Source organism: Paroedura picta, chromosome 4 (assembly GCF_049243985.1).
Source record: "Paroedura picta isolate Pp20150507F chromosome 4, Ppicta_v3.0, whole genome shotgun sequence".
NCBI classification, from domain to species: domain Eukaryota; kingdom Metazoa; phylum Chordata; class Lepidosauria; order Squamata; family Gekkonidae; genus Paroedura; species Paroedura picta.
Window position 1 is genome coordinate 139501987 of NC_135372.1, and position 21608 is coordinate 139523594.

At 48.0% G+C, this 21608-nt stretch overlaps 1 protein-coding gene across 1 annotated transcript in view; it reads left to right on the forward strand.

Moving 5' to 3' along the window:
* The window catches only part of LOC143836493 (DEP domain-containing mTOR-interacting protein-like), a 30015-nt gene extending 9962 nt beyond the window's left edge, over window positions 1–20053 (forward strand). The window contains exons 2-9 of the mRNA XM_077335834.1: window positions 1975–2153; window positions 5588–5711; window positions 9707–9885; window positions 11050–11235; window positions 14056–14196; window positions 14326–14396; window positions 14898–15002; window positions 18352–20053. Coding sequence (XP_077191949.1) covers window positions 1975–2153; window positions 5588–5711; window positions 9707–9885; window positions 11050–11235; window positions 14056–14196; window positions 14326–14396; window positions 14898–15002; window positions 18352–18477 — 1111 coding nt within the window. The 3' untranslated portion in view covers window positions 18478–20053. The remainder of the gene's footprint in view (window positions 1–1974; window positions 2154–5587; window positions 5712–9706; window positions 9886–11049; window positions 11236–14055; window positions 14197–14325; window positions 14397–14897; window positions 15003–18351) is intronic.
* The last annotated feature ends 1555 nt before the right edge of the window (window positions 20054–21608 follow it).

Here is a 21608-nt window from a genome sequence, read left to right on the forward strand (position 1 = left end):
ACCAATTCGTCTTCTTTCGTCCTTTCCCTGTCTCCATAGCTGGGGAAATGCCTAATGGTCAGGAAGCATTAAAGCTATGGGCACTTAAGAGCTGTTGGTGGAAAACACTATCAAGTTGCAACCAACATAGGGGTAGATATACCTTGGCCACCTGCAGGAGAATGGGAGGGGGGCGTGTAGGGTAGCCAGCTCTAGATTGGGAAATTCCTGCCAATTTGGGGTGGAGGACTGGCAACCCAGTGGGACACAATGCCATACAAACCACCATCTGAAGCATCCGTTTTATGCAGGGAAACGGATCTCTGCAGTTTGGGGATGATCAGAAATTCTGCCAGATCCCCAGGTCTCACCTGGAGGTTTGCATCCCCGCTTATGGTGACCTCTCCCCCACAGCAGACACCTTGTGAGGGAGGTGAGGCTGAAAGAGCTCTGGGAGGACCGCTCTGGGAGAACCGCCCTATCAGGACTGTGACAGGTCCAAGGTCGCCCAGCTGGCTGCATGTGGAAGAACGGGGAATCAAACCCCATTCTGCAGATCAGAGGCCACTGCTCTTAACCACTACACCAAGCTGGCTGTACTATAGACGAGGGAACTGGGACATTATCGGTCATATCTTGTGCACAAATGTCAGTCTCTGCTGGGACGTGGCTCCTTCTTTGTTTAAACAAAAACAATATTTGCAAGAGACCCGGAGGTGATTTGGCTGGTATCAGGTATCTGGCGTGTGTTTTTTTTCCCCTTTAATGTGCTGAGACTTTTTGCCTTTGAATGAAATCTGTTCTGTCCTCCTCTTGACCTTGACAAAGGAACATTTGTTGCCTGTACTGTTCTGGGCCCCGGGCCAGTTTCGGAGAGAGGTGCCCCTTCCACGGGCCTTTTGGCTACAGGGACTCGTTCTAATGTTCTCGCTTACGTGGAGGGGGGGGGGATTTCTTCTTCCTAGAATTCACTGACAGATAGCCACCGATTTATCTAGAACTAGCGTGTTGTAGCCACGAGAGTGTTATAGTGGTTAAGGAGCAGCAGATTGCAATCTGGAGAACTGGGTTGAATTCCCCACTCCTCATCCACATGCAGCCAGCTGGGTGACCTTGGGCTTGTCACAGCACTGATAAAGCTGTTCTGACCGAGCAGGAATATCAGGGTTCTCTCCGCCTCACCTCCTTCACAGGGTGTCTGCTGTGGGGAGAGGAAAGGGAAGGCAAATGTAAGCTGCTTTGAGCCTCCTTTGGGTAGAGAAAAGCAGCATATAAGAACCAACTCTTCTTCTTCAGTAATCTCAGGGCTCTCTCAGCCTCACCTCCCTCACAGGATGTCTGTTGTGGGGAGAGGAAAGGGAAGGCAAATGTAAGCCGCTCTGAGACTCCTTCGGGTAGAGAAAAGCGGCATATAAGAACCAACTCTTCTTCTTCTTCTTCTTCTTCTTCTTCTTCTTCTTCTTCTTCTTCTTCTTCTTCTTCTTCTTCTTCAGTAATCTCAGGGCTCTCTCAGCCTCACCTCCCTCACAGGGTGTCTGTTGTGGGGAGAGGAAAGGGAAGGCAAATGTAAGCCGCTCTGAGACTCCTTCGGGTAGAGAAAAGCGGCATCTAAGAACCAATTCCTCCTCCTCCTCCTCCTCCTTCTTCTTCTAATCCCAGAAGATCCCTAGGCCCCTGATAAATTAGCAGCCCTGCACCCTCCGTTGACCCCCTTGGCAGGACCATCCCTGGATAAACCTTGAGTGGAGAGCGGGAGAGAGGAAAACACATTTTGCAGTGCTGAGCTTCTTTCCAGCAGCCTTCAGAGCGCAGTTCATGGTGTTTTGAGTTTGTTCCAGGCTCTTGACCTTGATGGGAAACCTCTCTCAGCCATGGGTGATTGCTGGAGCACATGAACCAGAGAGAGGCACAGTGACGGAGCCCAGTCCCACAAGCCTTCCCTGAAGAATGATTTTAATGCGGCCCCTCTCCTCCGTTGACCCCCTTCTCTTCCAGACTTCGCCTCCACGACGGCAAACTGATCAAGGACAGGCGTTACCACCTGCGGACCTATCCCAACTGCTTTGTGGCCAAGGAGCTCACCGATTGGCTGATCGACCACAAGGAAGCCCCGGATCGAGAGACCGGCATCCGTCTGATCCAGAAGCTGATGGATCATTTCATTATCCATCATGGTCTGTGAGTTTCGTAGTGAGGGATTCCTTTGCGATCTGCCAGCTCCGGGCTGGGGAATTCCCAGATATTCTGTTTTGGGGAGGAGGTGGAACCTGAGGAGGGTGCAGTTTGAGGAAGGGGTGGACCTCCGTGGGGTCTGATGCCATCGGAGTCCGCCTTCAAAGGTGGCCATTTTCTCACCGACCCGTATCCCCTGGAGATCAGTTGTAATTCTGTTGGAGTCTGATTTGTATATTGTTACGTCCGGTAGGGTTTTTACTGGGGACCTCCAGGGTCATCTCGTCCAACTCCCTGGACAATGGAGGAAACTCACAACTCCCTGCCCACCCACGGTGACCCCCATTCCATGCCCAGATGATGCCCCCTCCAAGAAAACCGGGAAATTACCAGAAAAGGATTCATTACATTTCATAATCCATTCCTCTGTGACTATTAGCTGCCTGCCAAAATCTTGTGAAGGTTGTTTAAAACATTTGCACACCTGCCTTAAAAATGGATCCTAAAAAAAACAGTTCTTCAAACAAAACAACACTTGCGTGGCCACTTGTTTAAAGCGATGTGTGCTACTGTTCTGTTAGAGCTGTACTTGCAGAGCAGTTCTGTCAGAGCTCTCTCCACCCCCCCCTACCTCATGGGGGTGTCTGTTGTCCCAAAGCAGCTTACAACCCTTTTTTTCCTTTCTCTACCCACAACAGAAATCCTGTGAGATAGGGAGGTAAAGCTGAGAGAGCTTTAAGAGAACTGCTCTGTGAGAACAGACCCAGGAGAGCAGTGACTAACTCAGGAGGTGTTGAACTCCCCCTCACTGGTGGTCTTCAAGCATTGTCTGGACCAGGGGTAGTCAAACTGCGGCCCTCCAGATGTCCATGGACTACAATTCCCAGAAGCCCCTGCCAGCGAATGCTTGGAGGTCTTTTGACTCTGCTGGAACTGTCCAGCAAGGGAAACATTCTCTTCCCCTGCCGTCTGTCGCCTGGGGAAGAGAATGATCAACCTGGAATTAAAGCAAACCCTATTGCAGTGCTACCAAGGCTGCTGCAATTAGTTTTGGGTTAATCATTTGCACATGAATCTGAGTCCCGTCCTCCCCCCCCCCCCCAGCCAGGAAGGCCATTTCAAAGGAATCCCAGGACTTTTAATTAAATAATAGGACTCTGGCAAGAAACAACCCCTTGGCTGTTTATCTGGAACAGTTATCATCAGAGCAAGATAATCCTCTCTCAATTGGGTAGTGTTGGGTGCAGGTTTTCACTGTGTCTGATTTTCCTTTGTCTAGTCCATATGGGCTTGTTTTTTCCCCCCAGGAGGAAAGATAATTGTGTCCTTTTGACTCACCGGCTCACCTAAATTGCTTCTGGGAGGCCTCCCTTAAGACAGGAGCTGACATAGTCCAGCAAAATGTGTTTGATCTTAATTGTTTTTTTCCTTCTTATTGATATGGGCCTGCCTGCCCCGAAAAAAAGTTTCACGCAAACAGGCCAGGCGATGACGAATGGAAAGTGAAATGCACAGTCCTTTATCATGCAAAATTGTATTAAGCAAAGACATTCTGTATTTCCCCCAATAAGGACAAAAACCTCCCTCTGTTACGTAGAAACTGGAGAGATTTAAGGCCAGATTTTAACCCCACCCCCATGTGGAAGTCTCAGATCCATTTGGAGAAGAAAAGTTGGCTATTGTAAATATATTGTTTCATGCCATGCACAGAAATGTCAATCAGAATATTTCTGTTTGGTGGGGAGATGAGCTAACTGTTTTGGTGGGATGTCTTCCCTAACAGACAGCCATTTGCCGAGTCGAGATTCCCAACATGGTGCTGCCCCGGCAGGTGATGGCACCTGCTGACAACTTTCCAGGTTCCTACTGAAAAAAAATTTAGAAGGGGATTGGGGCCACACAGGAGACTTGATCGGCAGGGCTTCTGACTAGTCACCAAAGATCTGAGTGGTTGGGCAGATTTAGATTTAAAAAAAAATCAAATGATCCCTTTTCCTCCTGCTCTTAAGCTTCCTCTACGTGGTTGTCTTCGCCTTATGTGACGGACATCTTGTGTTTGGCCCTGCCTCTTGTTTTATGCGTTTCAAAATTCCAAAGGCATGCACAGACTCTGAAAGAGCTGTAAAAAGTTCCTTTGCTTGCATTTTGAAGCGGAATATAGAGAGCCGGAGCCTGCCAATCCATTCTGCTAGCATGCAACTTTCTTTTTTATTGTGTTTTATTTTTATTTATTATATTTGTATACCGCCTTCCTCTGAGTAACAAGCCTTCACTGGGGCAATGTCAAAGAAGAAGAAGAAGAAGAGTTGGTTCTTATATGCCGCTTTTCCCTACCCGAAGGAGGCTCAAAGCGGCTTACAGTCGCCTTCCCATTCCTCCCCCCACAACAGACACCCTGTGGGGTGGGTGAGGCTGAGAGAACCCCGATATTCCTGCTGGGTCAGAACAGTTTTATCAGTGCCATGGCGAGCCCAAGGTCACCCAGCTGGCTGCATGTGGGGGAGTGCAGAATCGAACCCGGCATGCCAGATTAGAAGTCCGCACTCCTAACCACTACACCAAACTGGATCTCAAAGAAGGTCCTTGGCACCAGAAGAGGATGCAGTTACTAGAAGAAGTGTTTACACCTTTCTTTTCACTACCTGACGGAGCCTCAAAGCGGCTTACCAACACCTTTCCCTTCCTTTCCCTACCACAGGCAGCCTGTGAGGTAGGTGGGGCTGAGAGAGCGCTAAGAGAATAGTTTTGTGAGAATCACTCTAAGAGAATTGTGTCTAGCCAAAGGTCACCCAGATGACTGCATGTGGAGGAGCAGGGAATCAAGCCCACTTTTCCTAATTAGAATTTGGTACTCTTAGCCACTACACCAAACTGGCTGTCACTGGATCCGCAAGCCTCGGGTTGCTAGGTCATTCCTGGAAACTGGTGGGTGACTAGGAGGAGGCTTACCAGGAGCAAGAGCGAGGCTCCTATGACATAGCAAGGTTTCTACATCACTGCCCAGGTGACCTGGAAGTGACGTCATCAGACTGGGGATGTCAGGGTGTTGCTCTAGTATTTCGTCAAAAATTCTATGGTAATCTTGGCTCCTGCCATAGAGTTTTTGCCCAGTTACCAGAGCACCACCTCCCACATCCCTGATGTGATCTCACTTCCAAGTTACAGGGGCAGTGATGCAGACATGTCATAGAATCATAGAGTTGGAAGGGACCTCATGGGTCATCTAGTCCAACCCCCTGCACTATGTCACAGCACCTTGGCACAGCTTCTCTCTCTTTTGGAGTAAGTCTCCTCCCACCAGCCAGCTGATCAGGAGCTAGGACATGGGGCCCGTCTCCCCTTGGGGGGCCGGTCTGGCAACTTTACCCAAGCCGCAGTTTGCTTGTCTGAGTTGAAAGATGTTGATCCCCACTCTGGAACTCCTTTTTCCCCCCAGTCTGCGATGAACATTTCGACTACAAGGACGCGAAGCTGCTCTACCGTTTCCGCAAGGACGACGGGACCTTCCCCCTCAACAAGGACGTGAAGGTCTTCCTGCGAGGACAGGGCCTCTACGAGAAGTACGTGATTTCTTCTGTCCAGGGGCTCGCAAGAAGTCTTGGCAGGACAGCCGATCGGCCGCCCTGCCTGGGAACGCTCCCTGCTGGTGCCTCCCTAAGCCGCCTGTGCCTTGCAGCTTTGATATTTTCGTTTGGATTTCAGAAAGCCCTTGAGGGCAGCTCAAATATTCCCGTGTGGTTTCTCCCTTGCGAGAAACGGATTCAGATATACCTGAAGCTGCCAGACCCTTGGCCCATATTGTCTCCTCCAGGCAGGCTCAACCAGGGTTTTATGAAGGCCCCGGAAGCGTTTCCTCGATGGGTGGGGGTAAATCAATATATTTCTTCACTTTGTTAAACGTTTCTCGAGAGATATGACCATATATCATGTCAATATGACCCCTCTTCCTCCCAAGTTGGCCAGTGATAGGCCTGGAGGGGGTGGGAAGGGGTGGACATGTCCAAAGCTCTGCTTCCCAACCCTATTAGAATCATAGAATCATAGAGTTGGAAGGGGCCATGCAGGCCATCTAGTCCAACCCCCTGCTCAACGCAGGAACAGCTCTAAGCATCCTAAAGCATCCTAAGGCCTTCATAAGAACACCAGAAGGACAAGACCAGGGGTCCATCTAGTCATAGAATCATAGAATCAAAGAGTTGGAAGGGGCCACACAGGCCATCTAGTCCAACCTCCTGCTCAACGCAGGATCAGCCCTAAGCATCCTAAAGCATCCAAGAAAAGTGTGTATCCAACCTTTGCTTGAAGACTGCCAGAGAGGGGGAGCTCACCACCTCCTTAGGCAGCCTATTCCACTGCTGAACTACTCTGACTGTGAAAAGTTTTTTTCCTGATATCTAGCCTATATCGTTGTACTTGTAGTTTAAACCTATTACTGCGTGTCCTCTCCTCTGCAGCCAACAGAAACAGCATCTTGCCCTCCTCTAAATGACAACCTTTCAAATACTTAAAGAGGGCTATCATGTCCCCTCTCAACCTCCTTTCCTCCAGGCTGAACATTCCCAAGTCCCTCAACCTATTTTCATAGGGCTTGGTCCCTTGGCCCCAGATCATCCTCATCACTCTCCTCTGTACCCTTTCAATTTTATCAACGTCCTTCTTGAAGTGAGGCCTCCAGAGCTGCACACAGTACTCCAGGTGTGGTCTGACCAGTGCCGTATACAATGGGTGATTTGCACCACCTTCCTCTGTGTTGGAGCTCTGGTGTTCTTTGGTGGTCTCCCATCCCAATACTGGCCCGGACCAGCCCTGCTTATAATTAGATCTTTAAAGATCTAATGAGGGTACTAAAGGATACAGCTCAGGGCCTTGTGCTGGAATAAGGAGCCACATTCTCCTCGGCTGGCGAATTTTGGACCCCATCCTGGACGGAAGTCAGAGCACTCCGATGAAAGCAAAGCCAGCGCATGGACACATAAATACAGAATTCTGCTTGCCTTTCCCAGTCATTTATCACGCTGCTCAAACTTGGCACCTGATGCCTAAAAGCCATTAGTATGCCAGGAAACTGGCATACTACCTTTCAAATACTTAAAGAGGGCTATCATGTCCCCTCTCAGCCTCCTTTTTTCCAGGCTGAACATTCCCAAGTCCCTCAACCTATCTTCATAGGGCTTGGTCCCTTGGCCCCAGATCATCTTCGTCGCTCTCCTCTGTAACCTTTCAATTTTATCTACATCCTTCTTGAAGTGAGGCCTCTTCTATTCTTCTTAACTCTGCCACTTCTGGGGTTTCTTGAAGTCTGAAAAATGTTTTGGGGGTTTCTCAATGGTAAAGAAGTTGAGAAAGGCTGCCCTAGGCCTTTGAAACTGATTGACCATGAATTCAATAGCAACTTTCTTTGGGAGGGCTGGTGCTTGGTGGTAGAACATCTGCTTTTCATGCAGATGGTCCCTGGTTCATTCTCTTGTGAAATAAAAGGTCCAGGTGGCTGCTGATTTTAAAGATCTTTACCCAAGATCACGGAGACTCCCTGCCAGTCAGTGTAAGCAGCATCAAGTATAAAGCTCCTTTATGTTTTCCTCTCGACATGCTTCATCGTTGCTTTACGGAAGTTGCATTTGGGCAATGTGGACACGGACATGAGCTTATTATTATTATTATTATTATTATTATTATTATTATTATTATTATTATTATTATTATTATTATTATTGAATTTATTACCCGCCACTCTCTTGCGGCTCATGGCGGGTTACAACAATAGACTGAGCCAAACTACGTAAGAGAAGGCATGTTGGAATCAGGCCAATGGCCTATCCAGTCCAACACTCTGTGCCACACAGTGGCCAAAATCCAGGGGCCACCAGGATCGGGGTCAGTGGGTCCATGGATGGACCTCTGCTCCAGATGTTTATCTGATCCCCTCTTGAAGCTGTCTGTGTTTGTAGCTGCCACCACTTCGCCCCAAACATTGGTGGCCACGGGTCCATTCCTCCATGACTCTTTTGGCCCTGGAAAAAGGACAGGGAGAGTACCTCTTGGGACCACAGCATAGGGATGCCAGCCTCCAGGTAGGACCTGGGGATCCCCTGGAATTACAGCTTATTTCTAGACTTCCTGTCAGTTAGAGTGGTTTCTCAGTGGAACAGGCTTCCTCGGGAGGTGGTGGATTCTCCGTCTTTGGAAATGTTTAAACAGAGGCTGGAGAGCCATCTGATGGAGAGGCTGATTCTGTGAAGGTTCAAGGGGGTGGAAGGTGACAGTGGATGAGCAATGGGGTTGTGAGTGTCCTGCATAGTGGAGAGGGTTGAACTAGATCCCATGTGGTCCCTTACAATTCTATTATTTTATGATTCTAAGTTTCATCTAAACATCAGGAAGAAATTCCTGACAGTAAGAGCGGTTTCTCAATGGAACAGGCTTCCTCGGGAGGTGGTGGGTTCTCCATCTTTGGAAATTTTTAAACAGAGGCCGGATGGCCATCTGACGGAGAGGCTGATTCTGTGAAGGCTCAAGGGGGTGGCAGGTGACAGTGGATGAGCGAGAGGGTTGTGAGTGTCCTGCATAGTGCAGGGGGCTGGACTAGATGATCCAGGAGGTCCCTTCCAACTCTAGGATTCTATGAGAAACCATTTAAAACTTAAGGAGGATAATACAGTCAGGATCCATCAGGTGCCAATGACTGGTTTCTTGCCACCAGGAAAAGAAATGCCAAACAGATGCCTACCTGGTTAGGGTTCAGAAATAGCTCTACCTGGGAAGAGGTGGGGGATCAGTTCAGGCAAAAGGAACAGAATGAAAATGTTGCTCTTGTTTCTGGGCGTGATGCGCCCTCTTGTGGCGAGTGGAGCCATGTACTTTTTTTGTTCTATTTTCAATTAGATTTTTTTTCTTTAAAAAAAGAACAATAAAAGTACCAAACGAAAAAAAGAGAAAGAAATAGGCCCGTGAATTCCGAGTTTCTCAGTGACAAAGCCATGTAACATTACTGACCAATTACTTAATCTCAAGTTCTGACATTACTTACTCTAGAATTCTAACATTGTAAGAAAACACTGTCTTTTCTGTTATCTAAAACAGGGGTAGTCAGCCTGTGGTCTTCCAGATGTTCATGGATTCTGCACTATGCAGGACACTCACATCCCTATTTCTTGTCCACTGTCACCTGCCACCCCCTTGAGCCTTCACAGAATCAGCCTCTCAATAAGATGAATATCCAGCTTCTGTTTAAAATGTTTTTGTTTTTTTTTAAAAGATGTTCCTGATCACTCAGTCTCAGCCAAATGCTTGGCGGAAGAGCTCCCTTTTGCAGGCCCTGTGGAACTGTTTAAGCTCCATCAGGGCCCTGATCTCCTCCGGGAGCTCCTTCCACCAGGTGGAGGCCAGGACAGAGAAGGCTCCGGCCCTGGTTGAGGCCAGGCGGGCTTCTTTAGGGCCAGGGACCATTAGCCGGTTGGTGGTGGCGGAGCGTAGAGCTCTTTGAGTGGCATAGGCAGGGAGGCAGTCCCTCAGGTACACTGGGTCCTGACCACATATGGCCCTTTCTTGACATCAGGTTGATCAGCATGGAAGACTCGATCCTGAAAGTCAGAGAGGAGAACTCGGTGAAGTACCAAAGGACCTTCCTCGGCTGCGAGATGATTGACTGGCTGATCCTGGAAGGAGAGACGGCGAACCGCAAAGAGGCCGTCGAGCTTTGCCAAACTTTGCTTGAAGACGGGATTATCCAGCACGGTAGGTGAAGGGGAACCTGGCCAGGTAGTAGGCAGGAAAGTTTGCAGGACAGGAAAGGACCAAAGTTGGTGGTGGGCCATGATTACTGGCGGGCCAGATTAGGATCTGAGAGATACGAGATCATTTGCGGTGATCTGAGTTCAAACCCCTGCTTTGCTGTGAAGTTTGATAGGTGTCTCACATTTCTCTCAGCCTAGACTACTTAGGCATAGAGCAGGGCCTGTGGCTCAGTAGTAGAACATCTGCTTGGCTTTCGGAAGGTCCCAGGTTCAATCCTCTGCATCTCCAATGAAAAGGGTCAGGTTTTAGGCGATGTGAAAGACCTCAGCCTGGAACCCGTAGAACTGCTGCTGGCATGATTGAAGGTTTCTCCTTGCTAGAGTGACATAACTTGTGAGAGATAAACTCAATTTACACCTGTCATACAGTAGCCAAAACCCAGGTCCTATCAGGAGGTCCACCAGCTGGGCCAGAACTCCAGAAATCCTCCCACTGTTGCCCCCCAAGCACTAAAAGTACAGAGTATCATTGCCCCAAACATAAGAGAAGCCATATTGGAGCAGGTCCACCCAGTACAGACCCACCTGGAGCCTCTTCCCTCCCCACCCCCTCTAGGCCCTTCACTGACCATTTTGGAAGGGGGGAAATGAGTCAACGTGACCACATATGGTCAGATTATGACAAATGCTCAATGAATCAAAAATATATTAAAAATAATTAACTCCCACCCATTCAGGAAACCATCAAGAAGCCCCAGGGCTTCACAAAACCTATTTGAGAAAGCCTAAGTTAGAGGGTTTGGGAAGCCAAGGTCAAATGTCCATTCATCTCTGACGTTTACTGGGCAAGTCACTCCCAGCCAACTTCACCCACTTCTCAGGATGATTGTGGGGTAAAATGGAAGCGAGAGAACCATGGGCCTCCCCTTGATCTCCTGGAAGAAAGAGCAGGATATGGATCACACAGGACAGTGTGTGGAGCTCCAAGAGGATCCAGCAGGTTTTCCCAAGCTAGGATTGGAAGGAGCAGTAAAGAAGATGGTCCCTCCCCAAGTGTGTCAGGTTGCTGGTTCAACATCTATGAGGACTTCTGCCCCCCACCCCTCCTTGCAGAAGGAGAGGACTTCTGCCTAGACCTGCTTCTTACTCTCTGTTCCCTCCACAGTCTCCAACCGACATAACTTCTACGACGGAAACCTTCTTTATCAGTTCCGCATCAACTTCCGCCGGAGAAGACGCCTGACAGAGCTGTTGAATGAGAACTCGACCCGCACTCTTTCCGACAGTCCTGACAGCCCCTTCTGTCTCCGCAAGCTCAACCCGGAGCAGAATAGCTCAAGCTTCCTGTCGGGTAATTGGGGAGGGGAGGGAGGGGGCTCCTGGGGGAGGAAGGGGGCCTTGGACAAGCCTGTGGGGGCTTACCCACTACTGCCTCAGCTAAATGTTTAAATCAGTCTTTCTCAATTGCGTTTACCCTTGAGAAACCCCTGAAACGTTCTTCAGGCTTCAAGAAACCCCAGAAGTGGCGCAATCGAGCAGAATATGGGTTGGGAACCAGAGCTGTAGACACGTCCACCCAGGCTCCTCCCCTTCCCACCCCCTCCAGTCCCTTCATTGGCCAATTGGGGAGGGGTGGGGAGGCAGGTTGACATGACCATATATGGTCATATCGCGCGATAAATGTTTAACAATTAAAAAACAAAATTAATTCACTCCCACCCATTCAGAAAACCCATCCAGGGCCATCAAGAAACCCCAGGGTTTCACGAAACCCAGGTTGAGAAAGCCTGATTTCAATGTTTATCTCAGGGGTATTCAAACTGCGGCCCTCCAGATGTCCAGCATTCGCTGGCAGGGGCTCCTGGGAATTGTAGTCCATGGACATCTGGAGGGCTGCAGTTTGACTACCCCTGGTTTAGCTCATTGACTTGCATTTGCTTTAAATTCGACTCTGTCATTCAGAGATGAGTCCTGTCCCCCTGCTGTGCTGCTTGTTCAATAATTGATAACGCCGTTTCCGCCTTTTAAAATGCATTCTTAATTGCTGCTGCTAATGAGCTCATTGCTTAGTATATTATTATGGGATCCTGGTTTTAGCAAAGTTTAGCGTGTTATTTACTGAGATGCTTCAGCTACGAAGAGCAATCAGAGCAGCAGTTCTGTTTGTCGCAGATGCTAACCAGATACCCGCCGAAAGCTCTCAAACAGGACACAGAGTCTATAGCCTCCCCCACCTGCTTCCTCCCCCCAGAATTGAGGGATATCTCTGCCCCTGAACATTCACTCAGCGCAGCTAATAGCCCTTGACGGACCTTTCGGGATTTGTCTAGCTCCCTTTTAAAACTTACCAGCAGCCAGCCCCGATCAACCAATATAGCCCCGATATAGGCTAGATATCAGGAAAAAATCGATATAGGCTAGATATCAGGAAAAAATTTTTCACAGTCAGAGTAGTTCAGCAGTGGAATAGGCTGCCTAAGGAGGTGGTGAGCTCCCCCTCACTGGCAGTCTTCAAGCAAAGGTTGGATACACATTTTTCTTGGATGCTTTAGGATGCTTAGGGCTGATCCTGCGTTGAGCAGGGGGTTGGACTAGATGGCCTGTATGGCCCCTTCCAACTCTACGATTCTATGATTCTATGATTCTATGGCCTGTATGGCCCCTTCCAACTCTACGATTCTATGATTCTATGATTCTATGGCCTGTATGGCCCCTTCCAACTCTATGATTCTATGATTCTATGATTCTATGGCCTGTATGGCTCCTTCCAACTCTATGATTCTAACCCTTCTCAGACCTTGGAAGCTAAGCAAGGTTGGTACTTGCATGGGAGATCTCAGGGGAAGTGAAGAGTTGCTGGGCAGAGGCAGGCGATGACAAACTGCCTCTGAACTTCCCTGGCCTTGGAAACCTTATGAAGTCACCATAAATTGGGTGTGATTTTCATGACTTTTGCAACACTGGTGACCAAGACTGTATCCAGGGGCAGTGAGTTCATAGAATCATAGAACCATAGAGTTGGAATCATAGAGTTAGACTTCGTTTTGGGTCCTCTTTCCTCGTTGACCCTTGCACCTCCTCTGCAAGGGCCTGAAATCTATTCTGGAGCTCCAAAGGCCCCGAGAACTGTCTCGCTCTACGCCGTTGAGTCTTTTTCCGAACTGTCTGCAGAGGCTCCGTAATGAGGTCAATCCCCTTATCCTCTTCAGGATACATGTGCCATTGCCTACCACTACCACTGCCGCCCCAATTCTCCACGCCGCAGCACTTGGACCCCTATGCGCCGCTTTCGGCTTCCGTGATCACCAAAATTTGTGGGATTTGTCAGCTTTCCGCAGGGCCTGTAAAACAGAGCTCTTCCGCCAGGTCTATGGTTGAGGCTGGGGTCAGCGAATCAGGGACATCGCTCCCCCCCCCAGGAGTCGGAGTGTACGCTACTCCCCTATCCTTTCCTCTTCACCTCTTTGACAATTGGGGGAGGGATGGGATTTTTAGCCGTCATGTGAGTAGATTGATGTTTTAATGGGAATATTAATGGGGTTAGTTGTTGTGACCCGCCTCGAGGTGGGAAATAAATCTAACAATAACAATAACAATAGCAATAGCAATAGCAATAGCAATAGCAATATCAATAGCAATAGCAATAGCAATAACAATAACAATAAATGACATAGACCAGAATGAATGTATAGCCCCTCCAGTACTCATGAGTGTCCCAGGTGATTTTCTCATTTTTCTAAATACCCCCCCCCCACCACCACCACAAAAGTATAGGTTCCAGATCTGTATTTCCTTTAGGAATGGCAATTAGAACTGGATCGGAAGAAAGCAGTTTTTTTGGGGGGGGGCAGCAGTGTCTTAATCTGTGACGGGAGGACTAACAAAAGCAGGCAGGGTGTTAACACCCTCCCGCAAACCATCCTTCTGCCTTCTTGTCCCGATTTTACACAGGAGAAGCATTGAGGGGCTATTCTAAAACCAAAGAGGATGAAGCCGTTAAGGCACACATTCGAAATGCTTATGCTCATGACCCTTGAGTGAAGTAAACCTCTGATTTCAGAGATGGGAAAAGACAGACTCCCAAAATCCAAATTTCTTTCAAAGGAGCTAAAATCGGGGGGAGTCTGGCTTGAGTACTTATTTCGACTCAACTCTCGTTTGTCTTTCTTAGTCCAACCCAACAAAGAAATCAAGACCGTCTCGGCCGTTCGGAGGAGTAGCGTTACGTCTCTCGCCGGAGGGCCCAGTTCCTATTTCAGCCTCTCCCCTAGTTTGGGGCTTCCGCCCACTGTCGAATGCAACCCCAAATCTGGTGAGGATTCCTTTCCCTTGCTTACATTTGATTTTCCCGTTCTCCACTTATGTGGCTACATCAATCTCTTGCATGCGTGATTCTCTGGGGAGAATTGAAGCCTGTTCCTTTTTCCTTTTCCTTTACAAGTGTTAAAGAGGCCTGTCACAAATGAGGAGATCTTGAGCCCTGGGGCACCGTATGTCAAGAAAACGCTCACGGTAAGTGGCCACATCCTCATAATATTCTGTAAGCTATACCGCTAAACTCTTCCCGGGTGGGGATTGTGGGCTCAAACCCAACTCACATGCCCCCCAGTGACACCCCCTCCTTTCCCATTTGCTACCCTTTGTTTGTTTATTTATTTCTTAGATTTTGAAACCACCTTCCTGGCAAGCTGTCTCAGGGCGGTGTACAAAGTGGCATATAAATGCAATACGTAAAGTGAATAAAATTTAGGTTTACTACTAGTTTACAACAGACGGAATTAAAAAAAAATTAATATCAACCGTTTCCGCACAGCAGCTATTGAGGTTTTTCCAAATAGGTCAGGCTAGGCCAGTCTGGGGATCCATAAATCGATAGATGAATGGGCAGATGGGATGGGTGAGGCCGTAGACAGGTTCTTGTGAAAGGACTACTGACTGTGCTATGAGCAAATGGCGCAGTTCTGTAAAGTGATGGTGATATTCGGGCCCTCTCTTCCCCTCTTTCCCTTTCAGATCGTGGGTGATGCGGTCGGTTGGGGATTTGTGGTCCGGGGAGGTCAGCCGTGCCACATCCAGGCCGTGGATCCAGGTGGGCCAGCTGCTGCTGCAGGAATGAAGGTATGGGTCTTCAGTTGAGCTTCATCAATGGAGCTTCCCTTGGGCAGACAAGAAGCCTGGTTGGCCAGGTGTGGTCAGAACCACAAATTAATCTATTATAGCATTCCCTTTGCCCCAAGGCAGAACTCCTGCAAGTACATCTGCTGCCCCAAAATGAACCCATGTGAGCAGAAACTGCAGTATAACAAGAGAGGCAGTGTAGTGTAGTGGTTAAAGGTAAAGGTATCCCCTGTGCAAGCACCGGATCATGTATGACCCTTGGGGTGACACCCTCTAGCGTTTTCATGGCAGACTCAATACGGGGTGGTTTGCCAGGGCCTTCCCCAGTCATTACCGTTTACCCCCCAGCAAGCTGGGTACTCATTTTACCGACCTCGGAAGGATGGAGGGCTGAGTCAACCCTGAGTCGGCTACTGGGATTGAACTCCCAGCCTCATGGGCAGAGCTTTCAGACTGCATGTCTGCTGCCTTACCACTCTGCGCCACAAGAGGCTCTTAGTGTAGTGGTTAGAGCATTCTTTCTCAACTAGGAGTTCATGAAATCCCGAGGTTTTTTTGATGGCCCTAGAAGGGTTTCCCAAGTGGGTGGGAGTTAATTAATTTTTAATATATTTTTTAATTTGTTAAACCTTTATCAGGTGATACGACCATATGTGGTCATGTCGATCTTCCCCCCCCCCCAATGGCCAGTGATGGACCTGGAGGTGGTGGGAAGGAAAGGGGTCCCAGGTGGGCTTGTACATAGCCCTCCTTCCCAAATGTATTCTGCATGATGGCACCACTTCTGGGGTTTCTTGAAGCCTCAAGAATGTTTCAGGGGTTTCTCAATGGTAAAAAAGTTGTTCTTATGCAGGTTGTGGCCTTTGTACTCTGTTTCTGGTCCTCCAGAGGAACTGGGAGGCCTCTTTGTGAGACAGGAGGCTGGACTAGATGGGCTACTGGTCTGATCCAGCAGGGCTCTTCTGATGTCCTTATGAAGGCCTCGGCCTCTCTGCCCTGTTGTTACCCCTCCAGAGGAACAGGCTGGCCACTCTGTGAAACAGATCGCTGAACTGGAGGGACTGTTGATGTGATTCAACTGGACTCTTCTTATGTTCTTACATTTGACATTTGACTCATCCCTAACAAGGATAATCCCAGATACGACGGAGAGGCAGGACTTGGAATTCTTGTGTGAGAAAACCGGGGAGAAAGGCAGGGTGTAAAAGATGGAAGGAAAGATTAGAATAGGCATGCGGCTACAGTCCTCCAGCAGTCTTGTTCTCTGTCTCTGTCTCTTCCCCTTTTGCACCCATCCCTCCCTCCCCAGTCTGGCTGGCAGGAAGTGGGGAAGCTAGAAGAGCCAGCAAAACAACTTGGGGTCCGGAGATTCATCGAGCCTCGTTCCTGCAGAGCTCACCAGAAATCCAGACCTTCTCACTCCTCAGGCAATTAATCTGGATTTATGGAAGGGGGTGTATGAGCACTCGTGCAATCAGAAAGCTGCCCGAATTGTGAAGCCAGGGGTATCCTCCAGCTGGCTCGTAGCACCTGCACAATGGAGGCTGCTAGCAGCAATGTAGCTTAGATCAGGGGTAGTCAACCTGTGGTCCTCCAGATGTCCATGGACTACAATTCCCATGAGCCCCTGCCAGCAAATGCTGGCAGGGGCTCATGGGAATTGTAGTCCATGGACATCTGGAGGACCACAGGTTGACTACGCCTAGCATAGATCAACAAGCAAATCCTCTTGGAGTCTGCTGAACCAAAACTAAGCGGGCTTTGATCTCTTCGGATCGGATCTTTAGGAACGGAGGGAACGGCTTCACTCGGATGTTTTTTTTTTTTTGGAAAAGAGAGGAAGGAAGCAGTGCTCCAGTCAGAGGCGACGTTAGCATCGTTTCAGTTGCCTCCGGGAATTTTCGAAATAACTAGCGTCTTCAGGAAGTTCTTTTAAGGATTAGGATAGAAGGAAGCAGGGAGGCAGGTGGGGCGTGGAGAGGAATTGGGCAGGAAGGAATCAAGGATATGAATGATCAATGATTCTCACTTCGTGTGAAAACGGGTCATTGACGGGTCTGTTCTTGGTTTGCGACCGCCGATGAATCCATGTGCCGAATTAGCCTCTGATGTCATCGAGATCCGGGGCGGGCAGGGCAGCGAAAATAGCCCTGGCAAAAACACATCAGAGAAACTCTGTGTCCGGAAAACGCTTATCGCCAATCAGCAGGGCTGGGGCATTCATAACTCATTTCCCCTCGATGCCCATAGATTTAGCATGCAACCTGAATGTGATTAGAGGGCTTTGGGGAAAAGGAACTGTGAGCAGCAGGACTGAATGAAAACATAAAATCCGAATCTATACAGATCCTCATATTAGAACATCAATAGAGCCCTGCTGGATCAGACCAGGGGTCCATCTAGTTCAGCATTTTGTCTCACACAGTGGCCAGCCAGTTCCTCTGGAGGTCCAACAAGAAATAGAGGCTGAGATTTTCACAATAAACTCAGAAGAATCCTGCTGAATCAGACCAGTGGTCCATCCAGTCCAGCATCTGGCAAGCTGGGTTTGGTTCCCCACTCCTCCACATGCAACCAGCTGGATGACCTTGGGCTCGCCACAGCACTGATGAAGCTGTTCAGGGCTCTCAGCCTCACCTCCCTCACAGGATATCTGTTGTGGGGAGAGGAAAGGGAAGGCGAATGTAATCCACTTTGAGACTCCTTCGGGTAGAGAAAAGCGGCATATAAGAACCAACTCTTCTTCTTCTTCTTCTTCTTCTTCTTCTTCTTCTTCTTCTTCTTCTTCTTCTTCTTCTTCTTCTTCTTCTTCTTCTTCTTCTTCTTCTTCTTCTTCTTCTTCTTCTTCTTCTTCTTCTTCTTCTTCTTCTTCTTCTTCTTCTTCTTCCAGTAAATTAAAAACTAACACAATATATTGAAAATAACAGTATAAAACTTAATGAAGACATAAGTAACAAATCAATACACAACTAGGGGGTGTTTTGTAGGGGAGGGCCACATATGTATTAAGTCATTGGCCTCAATGAAAACTTGGTGGAAGAACTCCATCTTGCAGGCCCAGTGGAACCGAGCCAGCTCTGACAGTGCCCGGATCTCTTCCGGGAGCTCATTCCATCAAGTAGAGTCCAGAACTGAAAATATCCTGGCCCTAGTTGACGCCGAATGTACTTCTTGGGGCCAGGGTCCACCAAACAGTTGGAATTTGAAGAGTGCTCTTCGGGGGACACAGGCAGAGCTTCTTGTGGGTGTTTTGTTGGAAGAACCCTCTGTTTCACCTTAGATATCCTGTCAGGTGACATTTCATGGAACCATTTCAAGGAGTCCTTTCTCCTCCTTTCCCGCCCTGCAGGTATGCCAGTTTGTGTATTCTGTGAATGGGATATACGTTTTGCATTTGGACTACCCGACCATCAGCAGCCTCATCATGACGGGACCCCGAACTCTTGTGATGGAGATTATGGAAGCCGTTGAATGAAGAGAGGGGAAACCACACTCGCAACTCACACACAGATACACATACATCTCCTCTTCCCCAAACACACCATTATTTGTCATTTTTAGACAATCATTTCCTTAACTTGTGGAGGGGCCAATTTTCAAACTCCTTCTGATGGAAGAAAGAAACAAGGGCAATTCCGCACTCTTTACACGTAGCGAAATGCTTACCTTAGGCAGCTGTTATATTCCAGCCGCTCCGCATGACGTTACCAACATTCGCTACATCCTCCATTTTAAAACACGTGTTGGGGAATCGCATAAAGTGGAGATGGGAAGTGCTTTTTAAACATTAAGAACAACCTGGAGCAATGAATAGGCAGACAAGCGTGCAGGCGATGCCCGAAATAATTTTCTCCAAAAGTTGTAACAAAACATGCCTCTCTAAAGTCCCCCCCCCCCAATAATCAGGAACAAGATTTTTTTTTTTAAGAATCAAGACTCGTGATTCCATAAGGGTTTGCATTCAAAAAGCGTTGTGCATCTATGATTAGATGCATAGGCATTTAAATGGAGAAGCATTTAATTTTTAAAAATTAGCAGGCATCACAGGCCCTTTAAAAGAAGGAGAAAGGGGATTGGTTGCCAGGATTGATTGACAGGTGGAAGAGAGTCGTATATAAAGTGTGTTGCTCTCTTCTGCCATTCCCAGAAGCACAAGTGGAGTATAAGAAGCGTGAAAAGGCGGCAGACGAAAGTGAGAGAGCCAGGAGGTGAGGAATGGCCAGGAGGTGTGATAATGTTTAGTGCTGGCATAACACTGTTTTTAATGATGTGCAGAAATAGAGATGGCTATGTGTGTTACCAAGACCTGCTGCTATTGATTGCAGTACTTTTCAATAGTGCACAGATTTAGCAACATTGCCCATTGTGCGGAATGGCTCCCCAAGTTTCCTCCCCTCTCCTGAGAGCTTTTTGACTAATTAGGAGTCAAATCCTTGATTTAGAGCTCATTTTTTCTTTTTTCAGAGCATCTTTCTTTTAGGAGAAACAGTTAAAAGGGGAACACAGATTCCTTTTTTAAAAGGGTCCCGAACAAGCATACTTCTGAAGGTCAGAAACCAGAAGAGAATTCTGAGACGTTGACCTCTTCCTCATTTTTCTTATTCTCGCTTGTGTGTTAGTGCAGCTTGGTTCTGTCCCCTATGTATTTTGCTCCTTTTGGTTGCCAATTTAATATTACATCTTTTTGTATCCAGCATTATCTCCCTGTAGACTTAAATGGAAGTCTCGACATCTATCGATGTAATATCAAGCACACCACCAGAGGGAGCAAAACACATGCAGAAAAGAAGCAATAAGGGCATATCGATGGGGGAAATCAGAATGCGGAAGAGCCCATTTTGTCTGCCTTCCTGTGACCAAAGATTACACTTTCTTTACAGCTTGCTGTCTGCTGCATGGATCAGTAGAAAAACCCTCCTTCCATGAGGCTCATTCATTCTACTTTCAACCAAAACTTTTCAAAGGGTTTTCACCAGTTCTTTCTAAGGTGGTTCATTTTTTTTTGGTATGTGAGCACTAATTACTGATTATAGAAGGATTTGGCTTTGCTATTCTACTTTCCAGTCTCTGTTTATTGTTCCTCGCTGGCTCTTGGCAGTGCGGTGTAGTGGTTGGTCTCCCTAAAAACGGCTTTTCCCATTGTGTCTTTAAGAACCCAATAAGGTAGCTTAGGTTGAGAGAAAATTTAAATCTCCCATGTTCGAGTCCAACTATCCGACATCGAGTCCAACTATCCGGCATTATCTAGCAGGGTTCCCCAAGGTGGTATTCATGGATACTATAGTGCCTGCCACCAGGGGCTCATGGGAATTGTAGTCCATTGAAATCTGGAGAGCCACACCTTGGCCGCCCCTGATATAAACAGTAAGCTTTAAAATCACATGTTACATTAGAAGCAAAACAAAATCTGACCCATCCGCCAACTAATTAATCAGCAATATTAAAAGTTTAAACCTTAAAGATTAAGGAGGGTAGCCTTTTTAGGGTGGATGTAGTTTCCCTCGAGGTTCCAGCCAGCAGATAGACATTATACTTCTGGCCCCAATCGTAGAGGCCAGCTCTGACGTGCAAAATCTGCAGAACTGATTAAGGTTCTGCAGGACCCAGATCTCCATTCTTAGAACATTCCACCAGGCTGGGGCCAGGGCTGAAAGGCCCCGATCCTGGTTGAGGCCAGGCTCACATCTTTGCCACCGTTGGATCCAGTTTTCCCACGGACGGGAAAGCAGAGGCTTTTAATCAATCAGATCTGCCCATTCACGAGAAAATTCCTTTTAGCAGGATGCTGGACCGGGCCTTCCGTCATCCCTCTCCTATTCCTCCTCAAGGCCTCACTGTGAACAGACCCTTCAGCTCCTTTCTAAAAAAATTGGGGCTGCTTATTGCCCACATGAATAGATAATTCTAGCAGGCTTCATGAGCTCTGAGACTGTGACCCTTCTCCCTGCTCCCCCCTCCTAAGAGTTCGGGTCCTGCCGAATTTTCATAAAAGAGGCTTTTCAGGAACTTGAAAGAGGCGCTTGTTAAAAATGCATGCCAGAAGCTGGCTGGCAATGAGACGTCATCTCCTGTCCCTGAACAGATGTTCTGGGAAGGGGGAGGGAAGGAGGAGGGGTGTCAGGTCTCCCCTGTCCCCCAGTGGGGGATGGGGAGGGTGTGGTTGCCAGACTCAGGTTGGGAAACTACTGAAGATTTGGGCTGGGAGCCTGGGACCTCAGAATGTTACGGTGCTCTCCATCCTCCAAAGCAGGGGTAGTCAAACTGCGGCCCTCCAGATGTCCATGGACTACAATTCCCATGAGCCCCTGCCAGCATTCGCTGGCAGGGCTCCTGGGAATTGTAGTCCATGGACATCTGGAGGGCCGCAGTTTGACTACCCCTGCTCCAAAGCATTTTCTGCAGGAAAACATGATTTCTGTACTCTGTATTATTATTATTATTATTATTATTATTATTATTATTATTATTATTATTATTATTATTATTATTATTATTATTATTATTATTATATTAGGTTTCCAGGCCACCCAAGAGCGGCTCAGGGCAGTGTACACACACAGTACATCAGTAACAACCAGCTAAAACAGCAACAAAACCATAACATTA